The sequence below is a fragment of the Bos taurus genome, chromosome 13 (genome assembly GCF_002263795.3).
Source record: "Bos taurus isolate L1 Dominette 01449 registration number 42190680 breed Hereford chromosome 13, ARS-UCD2.0, whole genome shotgun sequence".
Taxonomy (NCBI): Eukaryota; Metazoa; Chordata; class Mammalia; order Artiodactyla; family Bovidae; genus Bos; species Bos taurus.
The window spans coordinates 65774097-65800086 of record NC_037340.1 but is presented as its reverse complement, the minus strand read 5'-3'; the positions used below and the strand labels follow the sequence as shown (position 1 = coordinate 65800086).

The window sequence follows — 25990 nt, the reverse complement described above, 5'->3', positions numbered from 1 at the left end:
CACTTAAAACCAAAGCACGGTTGCCACTCCTGACAATAAAATATTTAAGAGACAATAAAAAAAAAACCGGCTTGACCAGGGTGACTTGCGTGTGTTCAATGGTTGTTGACCGTTAGTGTGTATAAGAATTACCTGAAGTTTATTAAGACAGATTGTGGGGGCCCCACCCCCAGAATTTCTGATTCAGTAGGTTTGGGGTGGGGCCTGAGAATTTGTATTTCTAACAAGTTCCCAGATGCTGTTGATGCTCCTGATTCAGGGACAGCACTTTGAGAACTTGGGCTGGATTAGAAGGTTGAAAAACTAGAGTCAGAAACTGTCAAAGAACTTGTTCCAGAAAAAGTATATCTGTGTGTGTTGTATACCAGCATAAGAAAGTTCTGGAAAGATACATTCCAAACTGTAATAGTAGTCATTTCTAGGAGTGGGATTTAGAGGGTTGGAGAATTCACTTTTTACTCTATAGCTTTCAGTACTATTTTTGCATTGTGCACATATTGTTTTCGTGTTTTAAAAAGGAAAGAAAAGTAAGAGTTGTTTTTGAAGATATGTACTAAAATATTTATGGAATTAAAACAGAGCTTGCTAAAGTAATCTAGTGTCACACAACAGACATTTTTAGAGTGTCTGCTGTATGCCAGATGCTACTGGTTCTGGAAATACAAAGCCTTTGCTAAAGCTTGCAGTCTGGTGATCGAGATGGGCAGACAGCAGCTCTGCTGAGTATCACGTGAGCTTCCTCAGATGAGGGGCAAGGGTCTAGCTCTGTATGTGGCAGGTAATAGACACTTGGTAAATGGTGAATGAACAAATCCAGGCAAGAAGTGAGGATAGTCAGAAAGACAAGGAAAGGGCAAATGAGAGGTTCTGGGGGAGGGAGGGGAATGACAAGGCTGAATAGAGATGATGAAAGGAAGGGGTGTTTTGAGTACTTTCAAGTCCACAGATTGATAACATTTAGGTTTACTGCTGAACTGGATATCCAGTCATCTATTCTGAAAGAACTTTTTAAACCATTCTACCCCAACCCCACTTTCTGTTTTTTAAGAGACTGCTTGAAAATAGCACAGAGGTACTTAACCTAGACTTAATATGAATATTGACCAGGGCTTTCTTTGGTAAATGAATTTTTTTTTTCTTTAACCACAGTGCTAATTCTGTTGTATTTATAGTTTACCTACAATTTTGCCATTAATTGTCATCTTATTAATGTGAAAATAACTGAGGTGTATGGGAGACTGTTTTTTTTTGTTGTTGGTTTTTTTTCGCTGTGCTGCACAGAATCTCAGCTCCCCAGCCAGTGGTTGAACCTGGACCACTGCGGTGAAAGCCCAGATTCCTAACCACTAGGCTGCCAGCAGAACCGAAGGATATTTTAAGTGCCATACAAAATTGGGTATTTTGTCTTTTGATCTTATCTCTTCAGTGAAGAGATGTTACAGTGATGCAGAATTCTGTCATGTTCCCAAAGCGCATCACAGAGTTTGACATATCAGTCTGAAATAAATATCCATGGTTGTTGGATATTTCATGGCTCAGGGGGATGTGCTTTGGAAGAAATATGGCTTCACTGCATTCTGAGTTGAATTCTAGGTAACACTACTCAGAAAACTATCAAGCCATGTTATTAAACTTGGTAGAGAACATGATGTGGAGCAGGCTTTCTCCCCCACTTTTTGTCTGGAGTTGCTTTTTATATTCCTCAGAGATTTAATATAGAAAAAGAAAATAAATTTCCCAAGTAGAGAAGTTTAGCTCTGCCATTTGTTTGTTAATCCTTTGCCACCTAAAAATGCCCACTGTCTACAAATCGAGTTTTCATTTGGGCCAAGGATAAATTTCTGATACAGCCACTCTTCATACTTGATTTTATTACTAATTATTAGAAGGTGCTTTTGGTTGCTTAAGAGTCCCTAGGACTGCAAGGAGATCCAACCAGTCCATTCTGAAGGAGATCAGTCCTGGGATTTCTTTGAAAGGAATGATGCTGAAGCTGAAACTCCAGTACTTTGGCTACCTCATGCGAAGAGTTGACTCATTGGAAAAGACCCTGATGCTGGGAGGGATTAGGGGCAGGAGGAGAAGGGGACGACAGAGGACAAGATGGCTGGATAGCATCACTGACTCGATGGACGTGAGTCTGAGTGAACTCCGGGAGTTGGTGATGGACAGGGAGGCCTGGTGTGCTGTGATTCATGAGGTCGCGAAGAGTCGGACACGACTGAGTGACTGATCTGATCTGATCTGATAAGTTTTATAGTATCTTTTTTTTTTTAATTTGGTTTGCTGCACCAGGTCTTAGTTGCAGCTGTGAGATCTAGTTAGTTCCCTGATCAGGGCCCGAACCCAGGCGTTGGAAGCACAGAATCTTAGACCCTGGACCACCAGAGAAGTCCTAAAGATGTTGATTCTTTTAAACCTTTGTGTCAGGACATGGTTTTAACCAGGATGTTGCCTGGAATGTAACTTTGGGTGACTAGACAGTCCAAGGGTAATTGCTTTTCAAATATCCTCAGATAGGTACAGGCCTCCCCTGTTCATTAATAATAATGGTGATGATAATAATACCTAAATTTTGTTGGATGGTTCTCAGTTTTCAAAATTCTTTGATCATTAAGATCCTGGTAGGTCCCAGTAGCCAAACCTGAAACGAATAAGTAGAAGAATTAATGATCAGTTGGGATCAAGTGGAAAAAGTCATTTATAGAGGCCGGCCAAAGCTCTAACTGCAGGCTGCTCAGGTTCAGATCCTTTCTGTGCCACTTGCTAGCTGTGTGACCTTTGGCATATTACAAAACCTCTCCCCACCTCAGTTTCTTCATCTGTAAAATGGGAAGGATTACTAATGTACTATCTTATAAGTGTGTCAGGAAATATAAGGAAATAATGAATGGACAAATAAAGTGCATATTATGGTATCTGGAATAAGTGATCAATATATTATGAGCATGAAGTTAGTTTGAGTTTTAAGGACTGCCTCTTAGGTCTCTTGTTTGTCCTTTACCTCCACTCAGGCTGTCTTAAAGAACAAATTGTTTTCCGGGATTCTGTCTTAGAGCTGGCGGGAACCTGGAACCCATCCCAAGAGCATATACCAGCACTTTGCCAGCAGTAGCTTTCCTAGTGTCCTGAGCTGCATCCTTCAAGAGCTGAAGCCAGAGGGTAGTGCTTCTTCTAGAGTTACTTCAGCGTGATCCCCTCATTAGAGGGGATCAACTGGTTGATGGGTGTGTGAGGTGAAAAAGAACACCCCAAGATGTGTGTTGCTTTGTTCTAATAGTTATCTGTACTGATACCCTGGAATTAATCTGGTGATTATACAGGCAGACTCATATTCCCAGCTTGGCAGTCTCTGCAAACCTCCTGTTCACCACCTGCTGCCAGAATCCAGGAGTGACACAACAGGAGTGGGCCTGTTGTGAGGGGTGCCGTTCTTTTCCTTTCAGAAAAACACAAGGTGTGTGGATAGCCCTCATCCAGGGCTGAGGCCTGGTAGAGATTTTTACTGTAAAAATGAGGTTCTGCAAGGATGCTTCAAGCGGCTTTGATCACTCCCCCATCCCCCACCTTTGCTTATGGCATAGCATCTCTCAGAGTATTTTTCTGATAAAGAGTAACCCAGACTTTCCTTTATGTGGTGCACAAGCTCAGTGAGCTAGCTGCATTTTAAAAAGCCATTGTTTCTTCCACAGAGGGTGGTTTGGCTTGTTTATCTGGCTTTCTGGGGAGTCTCCTGAGACCCTTTCTTTTCCTAAGGGCCCTCAGGAGACAGCAATGAATCCAGCATCCATTACCCTAGACACTTGAGAGGATGCTTAAGTCAATAGTTTTATGATTAGATTAATTCAGGCTTTAACCCTGGCAAAACTTGAGAGCCAAGTCATCAGATTATGCTTCTTAAAGACTGAAGTATGGAATTTAGCCCAGGACTCTGTGATATCTTTCAGAGCCTGGAATAGGAATTCAGACGCCAGCCAGTCCCAGCCCCACACCCAGCTGAATACATGAATTTAGGCAAATCACTTCAATTTCTAGGCGTATCTGTAGACCAGTGGTTCTCAGCTTTAACTGCATGTTAAAAACCATACTGGGCCCTATATTAGCTCAATTAAGTTGGATCCTTAGGGTTGGGGCCTGGTATTGACCTCCTTCAAAAGCTCCCTAAGTCTTTCTAATGTGCAGCTAAGAGAACTGTTGGACAGGATGCCACATTTTAAAAGACTGTTATTTTGCTTCTCGGGAAGCACAGTGAAGTGTGGTTGTCCACACAGTGAAGTCTGATTCATGTGCTCAGTGTTCTGACCAGCCTTGTCTTCTTTCCCAGCTATGTTGCTCTTCCTGCTGTCTCTTGGATATGTTGTGTACATTTATTCCTCTCCCAACTCAGATGTCCTCACCTGGAATGTCCTCTCCTCCCTTCCAGCCATGCAGAACCTGTCCTTTCAAGACCCAGCACTCTGTAACTCCTTTGGGAACCTCCTGACCATCTCGGTCCCTAGTTATTTCTCCCACCTCCGCTCTGGTTCCAAGCGTGGTTTGCTGTGTGCTGTTTGCTCAGTCACATCCGACTCTTTTCGACCCCATGGACTGTATCCCTCCCAGCTCCTCTGCCCAGGTATTTCCCAGGCAGGAATCCTGGAGTGGGCTGCCATTTCCTACTCTATGGGATTTTCCCGACCCAGGGATCGAACCCGCATCTTCTGCATTGGCAGACAAATCGTTTACCACTGTGCCATCTGGGAAGCCCCAAGCTTCGTTTAACGCTGACTAAATGTAATGCACACTAGAGGCAATGTAAGAGATGATACTCAGGCAATGTTCTGTCCTCCTGGGTAGGTGGGACATAGGAAAACACCACTGGTTTGACTCACAAATTATTAATACTAATCTGTTTAGTATCCTGTATTGTTGGCTACTTCTTACTGTGTATGTGTATCTTGTAACTGTTAGTTGATAAACAGCTATCCATGATGTGACTCCAGTGGACATTTTATCCCCAATAGCAAGCTCCTCTTCTTGCCGAATTAGAGCATTTTTCAGCACTGCTTTCTCATCTTGCTTTTATGTTCTCCCTTTCTGGACTTCCTTCTTTTTATTCTCTCATCCTCACCTGTAGGAATTTTATCTATTCTTCAAGGTCCAGTTCAAATATTACCTCCTCCATGAAACTTTTCCTCAGCACCCACAACTTGCATTAACTGACCTTTGCCTTAAACCTCTGTAACCCTTAGAGCAGTGGTTCTCAGCTGGGGTTGATTTTGCCCCCCAGAGGACATTGAGCAATATCTGGAGGTATTTTTGTTTGTGTCAACTGTTGGAGGAGGGTGCTGATAGCATTTAGTGGGTAGAGGCCTGGGGTGCTACTAAACGTTGTGTGATGTACAGGACAGCCCCCATGATGAAGAATTATTTGGCTCAAAATATCAGTACTGAGGTTAGCCTCCCTCCTGAGGGACCTCCTGAGGGGCTTCCCTCCTGGCTTAGTGGTAAAGCATCCGCCTGCCAGCACAGGAGACACGAGTTCTAACCCTTATCTGGGAAGATCCCCTGGAAAAGGAAATGGCAACCCACTCCAGTGTTCTCGCTGGAGAATTCCATGGACAGAGGAGCCTGGTAGACTGCAGTTCATGGGGTCATAAAGAGTCAGACATGACTTAATGACCAAACAACAACAACAACTGAGGCTGAGAAAATGCCTCAGAGTTTGTCCAGTTTGTAGTCTCATGTTTATCCCGTCTTGAACTGTAGTGATTTATTTACAGACTTAATCTCCTCTACTCAATTGAATTAATGGGTGAAGGCAGACTCTAGTTCCAAATCTGGGCTTTCTTGTTATTAACTTCATATTAACGTTTAATCCTCGAGCCTGTGCCCAGATCTTAACTGCACAGTGTAATTTAGGACCAGAGATAAGAGCACGGTGAGGGAGTCAGCTGAATTTCTTTTCCTTTTTTACCAACCCACATCTTTTCATCTGTGATGACCTGGGAGGAAGTATGGTACAGGGCACAGAGTGAGCGTTTGGGATCAGAAGAAAACTGGATTTCAGTTAGAGCTGTTGGATTTATCAGTTGTGTTTTTTGTTCGTTCCATTTCACCTCTTCAAGTCTGGGTTTCCTCATCTCTGGAATAGAAGTGATTCAGTGCCCCAGTGTTTTATTCCCAGTGCCGTTGTGATAATCCAGTGAGATGTTAGACGTGAAGGTGCTTTGTGAAGTGCTGTAATCATGACTCAGCCAGTAGTTTATAGGTAGGAAGAGAGGATGTGGGTCAGCTTGCTATAGGAGCACCACTAGCTTCCCAGCCAGTCCTCTGGCCACTTCCTACTGCTTTCCAGTCATCACTACTCCAGCACCAGCTCCAGCTGACCCCTCCCAGCTCAGTCTCCTGAGAGTGCCTCCTCTATTTGCTGCCTTCATTCTGTTCTGATTATCTGTCTGCAATCTTGCCAAAACCAAAGTGACTGACTCTGCTTCTAGAATACAAACTAGTAGCCTGCTGTCAGTTCGTTTCTGGCAAAGCGTGACAAAGGCCAGACAAATTACCTTGGTCATGGGGAAAAGCTGGGAAATACGACAGCTTGTAGTTTTAGAAAGCCAGTACTATGTATAGCCCCTTGTTGTCTTCATTTAAAGTAACAGAGCAGTGTTTTTAAGCACTGGAAATCTCAGTGAGCTTTTTGTGACTGGAAAAAAAAAAAACATAACGTGGGGTGTGCTAAAAGCCTGAGACCCTCCTGTGCCTGGAATCAGGCCAAGTGCACCCTCCCACTGATTTGCTGAGTGAACTTCAGCTAATCAGTGAATCTCAATAAGTTGATAACTGGGTGACCTCTTAGGATTTTAGTAAGAGCCTTGTGAGGTGGAGGATAGGTGCTTACCCTGGGGAGTAATGTAAAGTGCTACATTTATAGGGGGCTTTTGGGTCACAGATGGCTTCCTTGGTGGCTTAGTGGTAAAGAACCTGCCTGCAATGCAGGAGACCTGGGTTCAGTCCCTGGGTCAGGAAGATCCCCTGGAGAAGGGAATGGCAGCCCACTCCAGTATTCTTGCCTGGAGAATTCCATGGACAGAGGAGCCTGCCGGGCTGCAGTCCATGGGGTTGCAAAGAGTCAGACACTACCGAGCGATTAACACTAACTAACTTTGGGTCACAGAACGTCAGTCCTAAATGGGGGAGAAAATGTTATCCGACTCAACCTCTTCTCTTGACAGATGGGGAAACAGGTCCAGAAAGGAAAAATGCTTTGCCCAGTGCCACTCAGTTAGGTAGGGCCCGCCTGGGTCCATATCTGATATGCTTATAGGCTCTTTCTATGACTAGAAGAGTCAAATTTTTAAATCCTTGCATTGTTACTCACTTAGATATGGATATTAGGAAAGCCACTTAACTTCTCTTAGCTTAAGTTTTTCCTGCCTATAAAGTAAGAAATGAAGATGTCTACCCGGGAGGGGTATTAAACATAACTCCTGGGATGAGGAGGATTAACATAAGGTCCTTAGACTATAATTTCTGGCACAGAGTAGGAATTACACTTTTCCCCTTTCCCTTTTTAGCCTTTTGATACAAGGCTCACTTACTTAGGCTGAGGATGGCTGTTTTTTTTTTACTTGTCACTCTTCCCCCTATCTCATGAAACTGGAAAAGAGTTCTTATCTATTACATTTATAAAATCTCCACTAGCCTTTTAAAAATATTAATAGCCCTTAGTATCAGGTTGGGATCTGGCAGCCATATCATTTGTGCAGATGAAGGCACTGCAGCCCTTTGATCCCCAGGAGGGAGCCAGTCTGTGTAGCAGAGGGATCTGGAGATGGAGTTTTCCACCATGTGATGTTAATTTTCCTATAGGAGTTATAAAACTGCTCATTGGCAAGGGCTCAAGACAGTGAGCAAAAATCCCATCTCTGGAAGAAGACGTTGGGTTCCCTGTCATGCGGAAGGTGAACACCTGCTGTCCTGTTGCCAGTTCCGAAGTCACACCGTCCTCCATTGACTGCATTGGGCCCAGCTGATATGGACAGCCTTCTCATTTAATTGCGCCCTTGTTTTAGTGTTTGTCCTGGCACAAACTGCATCTTTCTTTATCTTTAAAACTTGCTCGGGAACACTAGATGAATGCGTCACTTTGGAGGCACCTCAGGCTTCCCTCTGTCCCTGAGGCTCCTTGACAGGCTCCCCAGTGGAGTCACATTTGAATGATTCACACCTTGCAGTGCCCTGCTTTCAAATGAGTGAATTAAAGTAGTGAATAAAGCAGGGTTGGAAAAGTTTCAGAATATCACCATTTTATGTGTTTGGGGGGGGAATGGAAATAGCCTGAAATATTAACAGTGATTGTTTCTAGAAGGAAGGACTGTGAATAAAATATCTTTTGGTTACCCTGTGGTTTCCATATTTTCTAAAACGGGCCCATATTTTATAATAGGAAGAAGAACTTTAAAATTGTCATTTTAAATTACTGACAAATAGTGGAGTCCAAATGAAAAGAGGCCACAGTTCATTGTGTGGTTAATAAATACTGTGAAGGGACTTTCCTGGTAGTCCACTGGGTAAGACCGTGCTCCCAATGCAGGGGGCCTGGGTTCAATCCCAGGTCAGGAAACTAGATCCCACATGCCTCACCTAAGACCTGGTGCAGCCAAATAATTAAATAAAAGTTTATTTTAAAAATTCAATGAGTAGATTCCAGTTGGGCCAATATTTGGGGCGCTAAGTGGGTTGATGTGGGGACTACAGAAGAGAGAAATGTTAGATGCTGTTTGAAATTTGTGATAAAAAGTTCAAGCCATCTCATCCCCTTTGGAAGTGTGACTGATATGAAAATAAAATAAATTCTGGGCATTCAGTAGCTCAGTCAAGGGTATAGGGTACCTGGGGTCTGAGAAAAGACCCACAAATACCGGGCTTGTGCTCTTGCAGTGACACAAATGTTGGGGTCCTCACGGTTGGCGTGTGCAATCCATGGTTTGAGCAGTGGCCCCCATTGGCACCCTCAGGGTTCTTCAGAGTAATGGTAGAAGAGCTTTTGTTAGCCTAAAGGAAGTCAGCCCTGGATAGTTCATTGGAAGGACTGATGCTGGGGAAGCTGAAGCTCCAATACTTTGGCCACCTGATGCAAAGAGCTGACTCATTGGAAAAGACCCTGATGCTGGGAAGGATGGAGGGTATTAGGAGAAGGGGACAACAGAGGATGAGATGGTTGGATGGCATCATCGACTCAATGGACGTGAGTTTGAGCAAACCCCAGGAGATAGTGAAGGACTGGTGTGCTATAGTCCATGGAGTCGCAAAGGATCAGATACAACTGAGCAACTGAACAGCAACAACAAATGTAGGCATAGTTGAAAGCAGGATTCATTTTGGTGTATTGGTCATTAATACCTAAGAGGTAACGTGGAACACAGACCCTCTCCATAGCCAAGTCAAAGCCATACATCCTATTTCTGGAGGGAAAAACAGAAAAATGGATTAATGAACTAATATATTGTGAATGATTCCCACCAATCAGAAGGAATTGCTCCTCCTTTGAACTCCTCTGGCCCTTTTATTTCTCATTTTGTAGGTAACTTTATAGATAGTGGTCATCTCTGCTAATAAACTTGTAGAAGGCAGGGACCCTATTTCTGTTGTCCATATGCTTTGCACAGTGGGAACTCAATAAATGGTTGTTGAATGTCTGAATTCCTAAATCATTGAATTAGCATTTTTCCTGCAAGGCCAAGGCAGAAGAGATGAAGCCTAGACCTTTGAAGTCTGGATGGGAACCACTTGTATCCAGTATTTGTAATCTCTCCCCATGGCTTCCTGTACAGTAGGATGGAATCTGTGCCTCTCTACTCCACACCTTTCCCTAACTTCTCCTTTTCGGTCTTAGTTATTTCTCACTATGTAACTAATCACTCCAAAACAAAGTTATTTATTATGTCTCATGGTCTGGGGTCAGGAACTGGGGAGCAGGCTCATTGGAGGCCTTTGTGGAGGCTGCCTACCATACTCTGCGTCTACTGTTGTGATTCCCCAAATGAAGGCTAGTGAGTGTAGCCTCGGTTCATCTCTCTGTTTATGTTAGGCTACAGCATTAACCTTCACTTTTTATTGTCCCTTAATCCACCTTCTAAACTGTTGCTTTCTAAATTGTAGCCCCGAGCATGTTGTTCTCTTACTTATACATCTCCAGTAACTGAAATGAATTCTCCATGTGGGCAAAGACTATTGTATTAATTATCTGTTGCTACATAAAAATATTACTGCACACTTCGTAGTTTATAACACACATTTGTTATCTCAGTTTCAGGGAGTTGGGACTCCAGCGTGGGTTGACTGGCTCCTCTGCAAGGCTGTAGTCAAGGTGCTGGTCAGGGCAAGGTGCAGCTGGGGAAGGATCCACTTCCAGGCCCACGTGGTTGTTGACAGCCTTCAGTTCCTTGCACATGGTTGGACTGAAGGTCCCAGTTTCTTGCTGTTTTGGCTGCAGGCTGTTTCATGCCACATGGCTGTCTTACAGCATGCCAACTTGCTGCTTTTTTTTTTTTTCAGAGGAGGACAACACATTTACAACCTGCTTCTTTAAAGCTATCAGGGGAACTCTGTCTCTTTGCAAGACAGATGTTAAAATATCATGTAATGTAATCATATGCAGATACTCAGGTACTTTCCATCACTTTTGCCATATTCTAATGGTTAGAAGCAAGCCTAACCCTAACCAGATAAGTGTGTTGGGGGGTTATGCTTGGGTGTGTATGCCAAGAGGTACAGAGATCACAGAGGCCACGTTAGAGTCTGTTTGCCGTAAGTATCTAGTTTACTGTGTCTTCAGCACCCTGAGCAGTGCCTGACACACGCTAAGCTCTTAATATTTGAATGAATGGATGTAGTGTGACCATTATGTTTCCAACTCCTAGTTTTAAGCCTTTTTCTCCACTTCTGTTTCAGAGTTACTGATTTATTCTTGAGAATCCTCTATTCATCTGGCCTCATGGATGAACTTCAGGATGTTCAACTCACAGAGATCAAACCACTTCTAAATGATAAGGTAAAGACTGCTGTTGTCACTAAAATATATGTAAGTCCTTTCTTCTGTGGTTAGTTTGTTTTCTGTATTATCTGAATAGTAACTAAAAACATATTTATCTTGACTTTCTGTGGGGAGAAAACTTTAAAAAATATATTTCTTAACCTTCTTGATGTCTTGCCTCTCTTTCTTCCTACTTTTGTTTCCACCAGCCAAATTCAGACAAATTATCCTTGACATGTCCTATTCTACAGATAGAGATGTTAAGTGGAAAGTATGAGTGGGGTTTGATTTAGAATCCAGGAATCGTGACTTTCAGTTTCTATAAGGAAAACTTAGCATCCATGGCTGGTAATGCACACAGGTTGCAGTGCTCTCCGTAAGGCTTGTCTGTGATGTGACCTCTCTGTCTGCGTTGAGGTTTTCATCAGGGGTGCCTGGATGTTGGTGATAATACCTCATCTTTCTGTTCATGTCAGAGAACACACAGTGAACGTCAAAGTTAATAGTCACCAGGATTCAGCAGGTAAAGAGTGCTGTGATGATAAGAGTTACCAAAAAGCTAAGAAAGGTTTATCTTCTCTCTTCTCCCTCTCCATTCAGTAAGTGTGTGAAATTCCTTCTTTTAGGCCCTGTTCTTTTGATGTATTGTCATTGTCCCCTATTAAATTACTCTTCTAGCTTGGTGTGGATGAGCTCATGGCATCCTTTCCTGGGGAAGTATTGATGGAAAGGGTAAAGTTGGGTAGGGTCAGGATGCCAACGGGGGCTATACCAGAAGATGCTGTTGCTTGTTAATCTTTTTTTGCCCAAGGCAGGGCCCTTCACCTACAGCTTCTAGGGCTATTGACTTACTGTGTTCACTAATTTGCTATTGAAACCCTTCAACCCCATTCTTGTCCCTGTGACCTCATCTCTACCCCTATTCCCACCCCTTCCTTTATCTTTCACCAGATCTCTTGCTCTCCCCCTTGGCAAGCTGCACACTTTTTAAACCCTTTTTTGTTTCTTTTGTTGCTTCCCTTCATGTTTTCAGAAAACTCTCTGTTAAGCACTGAATTTTGGTGCATATGAAGGGCTGTACCCAAATGATGGGCCATGAAGAGGAGGAAGGAAGTAGAATCTACATCTGTAATGCTTACATACAGCCACAGAAATGAATAGTTACAAGGCAGGTGCGGGTAGGCAGTTTAGCTTCAGGAACTAGAAACATATCCTAAACCTGAGTGGTCACCAAAGTCAGCTAGGAACTTGTTTAAAAATATAGATTCCTGGGTCCCCACTCTAGAACAACTAAATTGGAATCGGAGGGGATGGGGACAGGGCACGCACACCTCTCTATGATCAGTGGTCCTCAGCCTTCGCTGCTTATTGCAATTACTTGGGGAGATTTAAAAATAACTGATGCCTAGGTCTTACCTCCAGAGATTATGATTGAATTGATCTGGGGTGAACGTTTACAAAAGCATCCAAAAATTGAGAACCATGCCTAAAGTGATTCTGACTAGCCAGCGTTGGAAGCCTATGACCTGATGGATCTCAGACATTTGAGGATTGGGGCCCAGGTAAGAAGAGGAGTCTTTCCTGACCTTGGAAGTCCACAGGATGCCTGAGGCAGCTACATGAAGAACTCCAGGAGTTAATTGCCTGGATGTCTCATAGAGAAGGCAGCTGGAAAAGAAAGATTTGGCAACTGTAACCACAGAAAAGCGTTGGATTAATGTTTGGGTCCTCATCTCTGAGGCTATAGTGATTCCCTGGCTGTGTCTGATGTGTGCCCGAATGCTATGAACAGAATTATGTCTGCTCCCCTAAAATTCATATGTTGAAGCACTAGCCTCCTATGTGACTATACTGGAGATAAGGGCTTTAAGGAGGTGACTAAGGTTAAATGAGGTCATGTGGTAGAGCCCTAATCTGATAGAATTGATGGCCTTATAAGAAGAGTGAGGGAGAGGGAGAGAGAGATACACCCTCTACCTCCACCCCTGGACAGATGAGGAAACATGGATGGCAGCCGTCTGCAAGCCAAGAAGGGAGCTCTCACCTAAAACAAAACCCTGCTGGAACCTTGATCTTGGACTTCCAGGCTCCAGAACTGTGAGAAGATAAATTTTTGTTGTAAAAGCCATTCACGCAGCCTGAGCAGTCTAAGATACCAGGCATTGTCTCACTTCCTAACATCTGGTAGCTCTTCTTTGATGTGCCCGTGCTGTTCCTACCCACTTCCCACACTCCATCTCATGCCTCTCTCTCCCTGGGAAGTGCTCCTAGCCCATCACTATTCATGAGCATTCCCCCTGCTCCAGCCAAGCTTTATAGAAGTAGATTGGCAGTAGGCCCTCCTCAGATGGTGTCATTCTCAAACAAAGCCTTCTACCCCATTCCACCCCCACTTCCCAGTATATCAGTGCTCTGCCTTTGCCCAATAAGCGGGTGCTTTTGCATACGTTTTGAAGGGTGTAATGACGGTAGTGCTTCTCATCCATTATTTCATTTGATCCTCCCAAAGGCTTGGTGATTTAGGACACACAGATCGATTTATTCTCATATTGCTGATGAAGAGACGAGGGCTGAGAAAGGTGAAGCAGCTTACTCAGATTGTGTACCCAAGAGCACGTGCTGTAGGACAGGGTTTCTTGCTCTTGGCACTCTAAATGTTTTGTTGTGGGAGGCTGCCCTATTCATTGTAGGGTGTTTAACAGCATCCCTGGCCTCTCTACCCACTAGATGCCAGTAGCATCTTCAAGTCATGACAACCAAACTTGTCCCCAGACAATATCAGATGTCTCCTCGGGGTCAGAGTCTCCCCAGCTGAGAACCACTGCTGGTAGGGTATAAGCTTTCAGACTTGAATAGCAAAGGAAGTCTTAACGTTTTTAGTTTTCATGGAGGTTTTATTTTTGCCTAATAGCCTATCCTGCTGTTATTTGTTGAGTGCTTTACATACCTTCTTTCTTTTAATCCTCAGAACATTCCTTTGAAATAGATAGTCTTCCTCACTTAGTAGATGAAAATCTGACTATAAGGCTTGCCCAGTCAGGAAGTGGCAAAGCCAGGACTGAAACCCAAACCTTTCCTACTCCACAGCCTGAGGCCTTTCCACTGTGTTCACCCTGTAGAAGTTTTGGCATCACCTCTGAGGCTTGCCCTCTCTCTGTAAGCAGAAACCTAGAGATTTATATCATTTCACATCATCTTTCTGTCCATTCTCTTCCTAGATACATTCTTAGAGATATTGTTGTGCCCTTCCAGGTTTCAGGGAGCTAAAGGGAGTCTGGACCCAGCCTGAAATGCAGAAATTTATCCTGAGCTGACTATAAGGAAGCATTCTCAAAATAGCTTTAAGCGAGACTTATGTTAACTTTTTTCTTGTCATTTGTTGGTACTTTTCCCGTTTAATTTTAGTATGCCTGTGATTTTGTCTATGGCTCAGAATTGTGAAGAAGTGGGTAATTTTACCATGCTTGTTTTGGCTCCAGTGATGAAAAGAAGCACCTGCCAGCACTTCTGTGTGTGTGTGGTTTTTTTTTGAGACAGAATTATATGAAATGATTTTTTTTAATAGCATTTAACCATTTTCAGAGCATTTTCACAAGTACTATCTAATTTGAATCTCCTAACTTCTTGTGAAGGAAGTAGTTAAAGGTATTTTTAACTCCATTTTACAGATGAGGCTCAGAGAAATTATATGACTTGTCCATTGCTGGTGTCTAGTGAGGTGGTGAAGCTAGGACCGGACCCCACGGATGTTGACTTCAGTCTGGGTCAGGGGTCCCAGGTTCTTCCCACCACCTGCAGCCTCTTGTTAGCTGGTTGTTCCAACCCCTGCCCCCCACCTTCACAGAGCTGTATAAGCAGGAGGGCTCCCTGATTTGTGCTTCATTTTCCCTATCTTCCTTTACCTACCCTTAGTTCAGATACTGCTGAGCCTATGGATGCCAAAGACCAGACTTGAGAAAATAAATAGGAGACCACAGTTGGCTTCAGCAGAACTGAGGACCTACCAAGAAGGGGAATAAATATTCAGTGTGGGGAAGGAATAAGTTATTAATTTGTTTTGGTTGTTACAGTAGAAAGTGAGGTAGACCCTCTACTGGTGACTGGATATAGGAGGTAGGGAGGATATTATAAGAGGAAGAGCAGGAAGAACCCAGGGATGAGCATTTTAGTCATCTCCAGGGCAGCAGAGACAGGCAGAGGTTGTTTTGTTTGGTCTTTAATTTATTTTTAATTGGAGGATAATTGCTCTACAATGTGTCGATTTCTGCCATACAGCAACCTGAATCAGCCATAAATAAACATAGAGCCCCTCCTTCCTGAACTTCCCCCCAACCCCACACCCTCCAAGGTCTCTTTGAAAACAACAGCAACACAGACTTGTTGATATTTTCATTAAAGAATATTTATGAAGTGCTGTTAATACATTTCTTGTACAGTTTCCCATGTTTCTACTTTCTGTTGGTAAGAGTTATTGTCCTTTTTTTTTTTTTTTAGTAGACATGCCATATTTTGTTCTCTTTGACAGTCTTTAATCTGCTTGTTTCTAAAACTTTTCCTGTTTTAACAACTGTCCTTTAGTTCCAAGCTCATCAGTTGCGTGTCACTCTTCCTCTTTGGTATTCATATCTTACTCAGATTGAGTATCTCTATTTTGAGATGCTCATATCTCTTCCAGAATGATGTTTATTGCCTTTACTAAGTGCCAGAACTGGGAATAGAGTAGTGAGTCAGACACTGCACCCCACATCAAGGTCACCAAACACACAGATTTGCCCCAAATCTCCTCCTGTTGGTAGTTGGTTCTAAGGTCTGTCTTTCTGTTCTACCTGTTGCTTTCTGTCTCTTGAAACTATATGCTGATCTTGACCAGATCTCATAGTGGGAAATTATGTTTCTCTTCTGTCCAGTTATATTTCTATAACTGTCCAGCAGTTACTTGATTTTTAAATTTTTCTCCTTGCCTTCCCCCTTTCTCTCATACTTCTCTTCATACACTGATAGATTCTCAGTTGTTTTTTGCCTATTCTCCAGGCTTGAACTGAGAATTACTTTTTTAAAATTTACTTTCTTGAGCTCCTTCATTTACCTTCTTCACTTGGCCTAGAGTCTCCACCAAGAAACATGCCCCTTAGCTGGCTTCTACCTTGACTGCAACTTTCAGTTATGATTTCTCTTTTTCCTTGATTTTTCCTTTTTTTTCCTCTTCCCCTACATTATTCTATTGTTTTCATTTATTATCTTGAATCCCTTTCTGCAGCTTAAGTCTGCTTAGTGCAAAAATCTCTCTGAACATGGAATTAATGCTATATTCAAATGGGACAGAAAATAAAAAGAAAGCACCCAGAGCCTGAAACTTCTGAAAGTTTTGTTGGAGTGGAACCCTGCGCTACAAATATCAGAGACAAATAAATCCCCAGGGAAGTGTCCCAGGGGTCTTTCCCCTTCCAGAATCTATCTAGTGAGCAGTATTGAATTTTTAATGAGTTCAGAGAATTTGGCTTTGGTTGACCACACTCAGATCATTTGGGACCAGCTAATGATCTTGGCTCAGAAAGTCTGGGCACCAAACACGGTCAGACTGACCCAGTCATATCCTTTCTCCAAGATGCTTGATCACTCATGAAGCCTGAAGCCAGACTCCAAGAGGATCTGACATCTTTAAAAAAAAAAAAGCCAAGAAAACAAGTGTTAGTCTTCCTCTGATTACTAGTATCTTTTCTTTGAGAGGTGAACATTGCATAAAGAATGTGCAACCGTATTCTTGCTAGGTTCTCAACAAATATCATTTGGTTTCAGGAGAGAATTGCATCTTTCTACTTTTGGGCATTTCCCTTTATGCTCATCTCAAGCTTCAGCCTCACAAAATGCTTCTTGACTGTGATCACAAGATAGTGAAGAAAGGAATTCATGCATACGGCGACAGCTGCTTCTCAAATTGCTCACCAGAATTTGTGTGTCTGTGTTCCAGGACCAAGATTTTAGTTCAGACTGGAGGGATACTCCCTAAGCTTTCTAAATAATCTCTTAAGGGAATCTCTGGGAGCCCAGTAAGATTGAAGCTCTAATACGGTCTGTTTTGATATCATTATAGATTATTCCTCAAAAGATTAAATGAATCTTTAAATCATATTTTACAAAATACTAAGTTACATATTTTTTATTCCACACCAAATCTTTTTTTTTTTCCATTGCAAAAAGTGAAGTACATGCTTATTGTAGAAAAGTTTCAAGAAAAGTGTAATCGCCCATAATCTTTCTATTCTGAAATAGTTGCTATTGTTCATGTTTAGGTATTTTTCTTCTAGTCTCTTTTGGTGCATATTTTAATGTAGTTGAGGTCAAACTTTGACGACTATTTTGTAGTCTATATTTTTATTTAATGACTGGGATGCAGTGGAATTTTTCTGTTGTTTTTGACCCAAAATCTTAACAGAAACTTGTATTTAATTTTATTACATTGGCTTATTCCTTTTATAAATATCCATCAAGTACCTGACTTACCCCTGGCCCCCTGCTGAATGTGGTGGAGGGTGCAAGTTGAATCGGACTGGGGCTCACTGGCTGGTCATTTATATCCTACTACAACAATCTACCCTCGTCCATGAGAACGGCCCTCCCTTCTGCTTCTCACAGTCAAACTAGAAATTAAGTACAATGACTTCTTGGAAGGAGTTCTCAGCAGTTGTGTGGGGCCAGTGGGGCCGTGGAACACTATTGATCCTTCTTACCAGTGGCAGCATTCCTTGGGAATGTGCTATCTGCATGGCATTGTAGTTGTTTCTCCTTGCTGTGACTGCATCAAACTTTATTTTGTGAACTTGGTTTCATTCTGGGACTAATACCTCAGACTAGCTGTCTCCACCACTCTCTTCTCTTCTCAGTGTCATCAGTAGTCTCTCTGATTGGTAATCTGTTGTGACTTTACTGCCACCTGTAGAGAGATAAGAGCTGCTCATCCATAATCTTATTCCCTCAAAAGCTCTCTAGATCAGCCCTGTCCACTAGAAGTTTCTGCAGTCAAAGGAAATGTTCTGTGTCTGCACGGCCCAGTAATACAGTAGCCACTGGCCACATGTGTGTGCTGAGCACCTGAAATGCAGCTAATGTGACAGTGAGACTGAATTTTAAATTTTAGTTTAAATTGGCAGCTGTGGCTATTAGCTGCCGTATTAAAGAGTGCTGTGCATCATCCCAGCTGCCTCCGCTAGTTCCTCTCAGGGGAGGACAGTTTGTTTCTTTGGGTGGCTTTTGTTGTTGCTTTTTCTTTACCGCGCTGGGCTGTGCTTTTAATCTCTGTTCTGTCCTGCCAGCAGTGCGAGTGGTGGGACACAGAACTGTTTCTAAGAGGATCTTCTTGACGAGAGATGGGATTGCTTAGTACTCCCTTGGCATCAGAGACCTCGATCTTCTCTGAAGGGGCAGCTTTGGATAAGGTGCTTATTATCATTATAGCTCCACGCCTTCTGGAGGGTGGATGGATATAACAGTTTCTGAATAATGAGGGTAATGAGGCTTGGGAGGAGCTTTTACTTTATGAGTCAGAAGGTTTTTTTTTCTCCCAAAGACATCACTCATTTACCCTTTTTATACTCTTATGTCATACTCTTGCACCTCTGGCATCTGAAATATTACAGAAATGCCTCTGAATCATTACCATTGATTTTTTTTTTTTTGGCAATCCAACCTTACTATGATATAGTCTCTTCTTAGATGCTTGTGAATTCTTCTTGGATCTTTTGACTATGTCCTACTTTTTAAACAATTCAGTGATTTGTCCTTTATCCTGTTAGCAGTTTCCTAAGATAGACCAGTGTATGAGGAACTGCGTTTTATCTGTTTCCCTTCTTCACTGACACTGCCTTTCTTCCTTGTTAGATTTCAGATCTTTCGTTCTTGACCCATCTGTATCTTTGTTCTTGTCTTCATCCTTTCTTTGCTTCCTTGTCCTGGGCACACTGGCTCCTGTCAGAGTTGGCCTCTAGCTCCTTGCCTCCAGGTACCTCCTGTGTGGATTGTGAATGTATTCTCAGACTCTGATCCATGTTTTCTCTCTTCCCACAAGCTCTCCCTGCTCTCCTTAGGTAGGGAGACAAGTTACAAGCTTTACTAGGAAACCAGACTCTTTTCCTTCATCTTCACGGGAAGCCTGCCAAAGTGTAACCCCATCACTAAAGACTCCCCTTTTACTGACGTGCGTTGCCTCTGAAGCCTGTTGATGAGAACCATTTTAGTTTTATGGCAACCAGGAGGCTGCACATGCGCTGCTGTCACTGTGAACTGAGTTTGCTGCACATGGGGGAGTCCACGCGGGGAAACTGACTGTGTTTTCTGCCTTCTGTTGACAGAATGGTACACGAAACTTCCAGGACTTTGACTGTCAGGTAAGGACTGTAGAAGCACCACGGAGGGCTGTGTACAGGATCTCTGCAGTGCTTTCCTCCCTGTGCTGGTGGTCTTGTAGAGGTGGATCTCTCTTCATAGCTGATCACGGTTCCTTCGTGTTCTTTTGAACACTGGATCAAGTTTATTTAAAATGATTTGCTATTGTGTTCAAAAATTGCTTGCCAGGTCCCTATTTTTGTAGGCTATTGGGTGGTGTCTTTTTACAATTAAGATCTCATTTCCTCAGATTGGTATTTGAAACTGTAATCACGAGTGCCATATGGTTGTCACCTCACAGCAGAGAAGGTTGGGGGCGGTCAATTTGGAGGGGAGACTTTACTAACAACAAAACCTGTTCTAAAAGAAAGATTTAGTGATTTTAATACAAAAAGCAGATGTCTCTTGGCTGTATCTCTGGAAACACAAAATTCAACTTGACTCGTTAGTATTTTCCTAAATGGTAGTTCATCTTAGACTGCTTTTTGCCTGTTGCTCTGTTGCTAATTTGAAAATCCATAAGGTAAACTAGCAGTTCCATCTTCCTACTTTTATCTGTTGGCTGGCCCTGAAAGAAATGGGAAGAAAGAATTAATGCAGGGAAATGGATACCTTACAAACCCATACAGCCTGACTCTCCTACTTTTGGGGTAGATGTGGTAAGTGGCTGTCAGAGGCAACACGAAGGAGACTCCAAGGGTACTAAGTAGGAGTGGAGGGTGCAGGGAAGGCATCTTCCCTGTGTCTGGGATTCAGCCAGCTCGCACAGCCACAGGCACATCATTATTTTCAGGTACGCATTCTATGTTAAGTACAGTGGAATCTCTCCATGTTAGCATTAACATCAAAAGGAGAAGCTAACATCTGTCTCATAGGCAACCCAGTTATATCATATTAATTTATTAGGTACCTACTATAGATTCTAAACATACATTTCTCTAATCCTTGGAGCAATATTACAAGGTGGTTTTTATCAGAGATGAGGAAATTAAGAATCAGGTTTCATAACTTGCCATGGGTGGAATTGAAGTTGAAAACCTCACTTTGTTCTAAACCCATCGCCCATTCTTTCTTACCTAGCAATGTCCAGAGCTGAGAGGTGGCAGGGAGTTGAGCTGTGTATAAAGCTGAGCTTCCTTGGCAAGACAGATGAGACTGAGACTCACTTTGGAAGGGGCAGGCTCATAGCATTATTACAGATTTTTAACTCCCAGTGCTAAACACTTCTTATTATGACCGGTATACTTTATGTATACCACATACTCAGCCTGCTGCTGTTAGGAAATCATTTGTTATAAACTCCTTACTCAAAAACAAGAAGCTATATTATTTTCTTGGTAAATGGTGGCAGTCAAGTTTTGGTTTAGTTGTTTTTAATTTGATCTTTTGATCTAACTTCAGTTATGCTTTAGATCCTAGGTTGAACTAATTTAACTGCATTACTCTTAATATTTGATATAATTTACCTAGAAGGAGCTCATTTGAGAGAGGGTAATAGTAAAATTCAAGGTGAAAAATTCCAGAAGTAGTTTATATTTTCCTACTTTTAATATGTGAAAGCATTTATTTTCATCAAATTGGACATGCCGCTAAATCAGAATATTAAAAAATTGTGTGCTTATGGCAAAACAGATATAAAAATACCAAAAAGTAAAGAAATAAAAAGCACTTGTTATTCATCACTGTTAATATTTTGGTGTATATCCTTTAGGATTTTTCTCACATATAAATATACTTAGATATAAATGAAATTGAGTTTTAGAAGTTATATTATCAACTATTTTTTAATACTAAGGCTTAAAAATAGTCTGACAAAAATTCTTTGTATTTTGGGTGAAGCTTTAATATAACAGTGTGTTCTGGCCTCATTAAATGTAACTTTTAGTTCAGTTCTGATACAAATAGAAGGATGGCAAGTGTATGTCACTGTCAGTGGTTATGAATGTACAGGTTCTCTGTGTTCTAAAGAAGAAAAAGTCAGAGGCCCTTCTTTTTTTCTCCTCAGCACTCATGAATGTACTTCATTCTCACCTCTTTGGTAAAGGCTTCTGTGGTGTTCTGGAGACTAGGGGTGTCTGGGTCAGGAGTTTGGCTACAGGTGGTAGGAGGCCTCGGAGGTAGGAACTGTGACGTGAAGCATCTGTAGAGTGGCGCAGTATACCTGAAGGCTTTTTGGAAACCACTGGGCATTCTTAGGAGACAAAGCAGAACAAATCTAAAGCCAGCATTGCTACATTCAGCCTTGGCATCAGTGTTGTTCTTTAGCATAACCGTGGCATGGGACTAGCTGATGAAGCAAGTTCCTCTGGTCTCTATCTTGCCTTAGAAAAACCTTTACTGAATTTGATGATACTCCAGGAAGTTATCTTAGCATCAAATAACTTCAATCTGAACTGTCTTTTCTTCCTCTGTTTTCTGTACTAATCCAACTACATGTTTCCCCTCCCCCCAGTAATTGAAAATATAATTAAAATCGTACCATTTCTTTTGGTTCTTTGATTGTCCTAGTGACTTCGGTACTATACAGCTCCCCTGAGGCAAATAGCAGTTATATTGAGATCTCAGTAAAGAGAGGAGGGGTGATTAGCGGTAACAGTGCTTGGAATTGATGTGAAAGGAGAAAACCTATTTCCAGTTGAAACAGTGAATCAACAGACTTATTGTTAATTATCTACTTTGGTGCTGCTTAATTGTCTTCTGCTTGTGAGAATGTTTAAAAATTTGAAAGTAGAACTAAGACAAATACAATAGCTTCTTTGTGCATGTGATATATTGCCTTCAAAAATAATTATACTAGGAAATCAAGAGGCACAGATTTATGTATCTTACTATATATAAGATAAATAAGCTACGAGGATATACTAGAGAGCACAGAAAATATAGCCAGTATTTTATAAAAATTTTAAATGGAATATAATCTGTAAGAATTTTGGATCACTATGGTGTACACCTGAAACTAATATTGTAAATCAACTATACCTCAACTTTACAAAAGGGATTAGTAAGATGGATATAAGGCTGGATAGATGTGTGATAATTGAGTATAGCAAAATATTAATGGTAGAATCCAGGTTGTGGATATACAGATGTTCACTGTAAATTCTTTCAGCTTAGGTGTATGGTTGAAAGTTCTCATGATAAAATGTTGCGGGCGGAATCAATGTTTAATTTTACAAAAAAGTACACAAAACTGTTTTTCATTTTTAAACAACTCTCTCCATGGACATTTCCACACCTTCACACACACTTATTATGAAGTTGTAATCACTATGTTTGTATAAATATCATCATCATTATTTCTCACATATTTCTAAAACTTCATGTGTAGTGTAATGTGTGCATATCACATGAGTAAACATGCTGTATGTTTAAAAACAATTCTTGTGTATAATCAAATTTGGAAAATTCAGAAAAGTGTAAAACTAAAGGGTACCTATAATCCTGTTACCTAGAGATAGCTGTATTTTATTTCTTCCCAGTTTTCACTTTTGTATTCTGGTTATCAAAAGAGTACATGCTCATAGTTGAAGAGTTGGAGAGCACAGAGAGTTAAGAAGTAGCAGAGAAAAGCTCAGAAGCCTAGAGCCCAGGGACAGCCATGTTGCTGTTTAGTTTGAGCTATGTTTGTGTGTGTATAGTTTTTTTTAATTTTAAAGTTTATTTGATTGGTCATACTGGATGTACAGTTATATATTTCCTTTTCTGACTTAATATTAGAACACAATCCCATTTCCATTTTTAAACTCTCATAAAAACAGTCTTTAATGGGGAATTCCCTGGCAGTCCAGTGGTTAGGACATGGCACTTTCATTACGTGGGCCTGTGTTTAATCCCTGGTCAGGGAACTAAGTTCCTGCAAGCCACATGGCACAGCCAAAAAGAAAAAAAAAACTCTAATGGCTGACTGTTATATCCTCGTATAGCTATCCCATGACTTAACTATTCCATTATTTTTGGAAATTAGATTCCTTATAGTATGTTCAGTTATTATAATTTGTTCAGTTCATTGAACATTTTCTGCATAAATTTTGTATACACGTTGGATTATTTCTTTAAATGGATCTTGGAATGAACACACTTAAGGCTCTTGGCATATCTTGTCAGTTTGCCTTCCACTTCCATCAGAGGGGCACTCAATAAATATTAATGGAGAGTGAAAAGCTGCTATCTTCCAGGATATATATTCCTGTAGAAGATGCTGATAATGGAGTGCACTCACAAGAGTGGAGTTCATATTCCTAGGATAAGAATTCCAGACCTGGCTGAGGGCTGGGTGGTTTCATGCTGGCTGTTTAATGGCAGTAGTTCTTTGGAGGACTGACTTATAGAACCCTACTGTAAGGATGTATATATGTGACTGCCTCTTCTAAAGGGATTTAAACAGCTTTAAACTCTCGCACATCACTTGGTAAATGGGCACTATTACAAAATAAGAATTAAGTGAAGTAAATAACTGGAAGTTGCTTCCGCAGAAAAGAAGTATTTGGAAAGAACTGGGGTTCGGCCACCTGCTATAGTCTGTTAGGGAGCTTGACCAGTTCCATGCTCCTCCCCTTGCCTTAAAGGACGTGAATGTGGCCCCAGTCCCCCTTTCAGCCTCTGTCCCACTGTTTCCCATTATTTACTCACCCACTCCCTGGAAAACTAGGATTGTTGCTGACCCACCCATGCTTCTGCTTTGTGCCTTTCCTTTCTGATGGCCTCTGTTCACAGGTCCTCCCCTCACGATGCACACCTGCCCCCTTTTGGTTTGGTTTTTTTTTAATTGAAGTATAGTTTATTTACAATGTTGTGTTAATTACTGCTGTGTTGGTTTGATTTTGCTGATTTGGGGGGGGGGCGGGTAAAGGAGAAATTGATTATTAAGTTCTAAGAATATAGTTGACTTTATTTTCATTTGCAGAGAAAAAAGAACCTTATAGATTCTAAGGCCTTTGTATCACCACCCCCAATCTCAGTTCCCTTTCCCTGTCACTATTTCTCTGACAAGCTGTGTCACAGCATGGGCCTGATGGCTACCAAAGCCCCAAATTCATGTCCTTTCAGCTTAGCAGCCTCACTGCTGAGAGAATATCTTTACCTATAACTTGATAGAAAAGGCCAGGGGAGGAGTCTTGTTGGTTCGGCATGGGTCATGTGTGTGGGGGTCACACTCTCAAACTTGGACTGCTACCGTGGCCAAAGATTGGGGTGTTTGAATTGGCCAAATCCGTTCCTCTTCCTGTCTGGACTAGACAGTCCACATTCTGAAGGTGTTCTGGGCTATATTGCATGTAGGTTAGTCATTCAGTCTCTTTTTCCTCATTGTTTACCAAGGCTGTTTGAAGAAGATATTGGATTTGGCTTTGAAAAAGATAGGAAAAGACAGATTTTATCTTGACATATTGCAAAAAGAGCTTTCAAATGAAGAGCATGATTTGTGAGAGTTCTGAGAGTGTGGGTAGCTGGAAAATAAAAGTAGACGTCTGAAAGAATGTTGAGTTAACTAGGCTGAAGGATGTGAGAGGTAAAAGGGGAGAGAACTGAGGCTGAAATTAGGGAAAACATATTACAGAACTTTAAAAAGGAAAATGTCATTTACTTGTAGGCAGAAGGCTGAATAATTGTGGAGACAGATTCTTTTACTATGGGATTAAATGAAGTCATGCAAATGAACTTTATACCACTATCCAGGATAAGGTAATGGGGTATTATATTAAAATTTCCTTTGTAATAAATAACAAAAACTACACCCAGGGATCGTAGAGAGGTCTGCTTATTAGAAACAGAATAAAATTCATACTAATATGAATGTTGATATTTCTAGAAGTATGTTGTCCTACAAGTTTGCCTAAACTGTTTCAGACTGGCCAGGGAGAAGCAGCAGCACTAACAGGCATGATGTGGTCAAAATTTAAATTCTCAGAGAGGTATAACACGTCAGATTGTATAACTGGTGATAGCACATTGAGCTGAAGGAAAAGGACTTAGAAAAATAGGTGAATATTGGTTATTATCAATTAATGGTAATAACCTAAACTCTTATTAAAGTCTTAAAAAGATAATCTATCTACATCTTTGATTAAGAGGGAGAGGCAGCCCAGGATGGAGAAGTGTGTTGGGGACCAGTATAATCTCAGGCTGTTTTATAAGCCTGGAGAATAAGAGATCATACTTAAGAGGTGCATAGCCTTGGAGGTGGTAAGTAATCAGAGTGCTGGGGAGATCTATGACCAGAGCCTACTAGGCACTCTATTGTGCAGTCACACCCTCTAGAATGCTGGGGCGAGTGGCGGGGTCACTAGAGAAACAGCCTGTGCACCGGGTGATAGTTGACTAAAGTGGAAAGGTGGCACAGCACCACCCCTGCCTGGCCATCGAATCAGCTCCACAGCCAGAGTCTCTGCACACTCAGCTCCAGGCAGAGACTTGTTCAAGCCATTCCCACAGAAGGTCACAAAGGATATATTTACGGGTCCACATGGAGGTGAGTGTCTCCTTTCTTTCCATATTTCTTTGAAAATGAAGAGTAACCCTATGAGATACTGGTAACCAAGGGTTGCTCCAGTGGGGCAACAAGATTGACAGATAGAGCCCAGGAGATAGGGGCTGAGA

The 25990-nt window shown here is 41.8% G+C and overlaps 1 protein-coding gene across 12 annotated transcripts in view; it reads left to right on the top strand.

Moving 5' to 3' along the window:
* NDRG3 (NDRG family member 3) overlaps window positions 1-25990 on the top strand; it is a 63297-nt gene that overhangs the window by 3561 nt on the left and 33746 nt on the right. For 6 of the 12 annotated variants that reach the window (XM_025000558.2, NM_001101996.1, XM_025000556.2 and 3 more), the window contains 2 exon segments: window positions 10936-11035; window positions 19363-19398. In XM_025000558.2, the coding sequence (XP_024856326.1) occupies window positions 10979-11035; window positions 19363-19398 (93 nt within the window). In that variant the 5' untranslated portion in view covers window positions 10936-10978. 12 annotated transcript variants of the gene reach the window in all.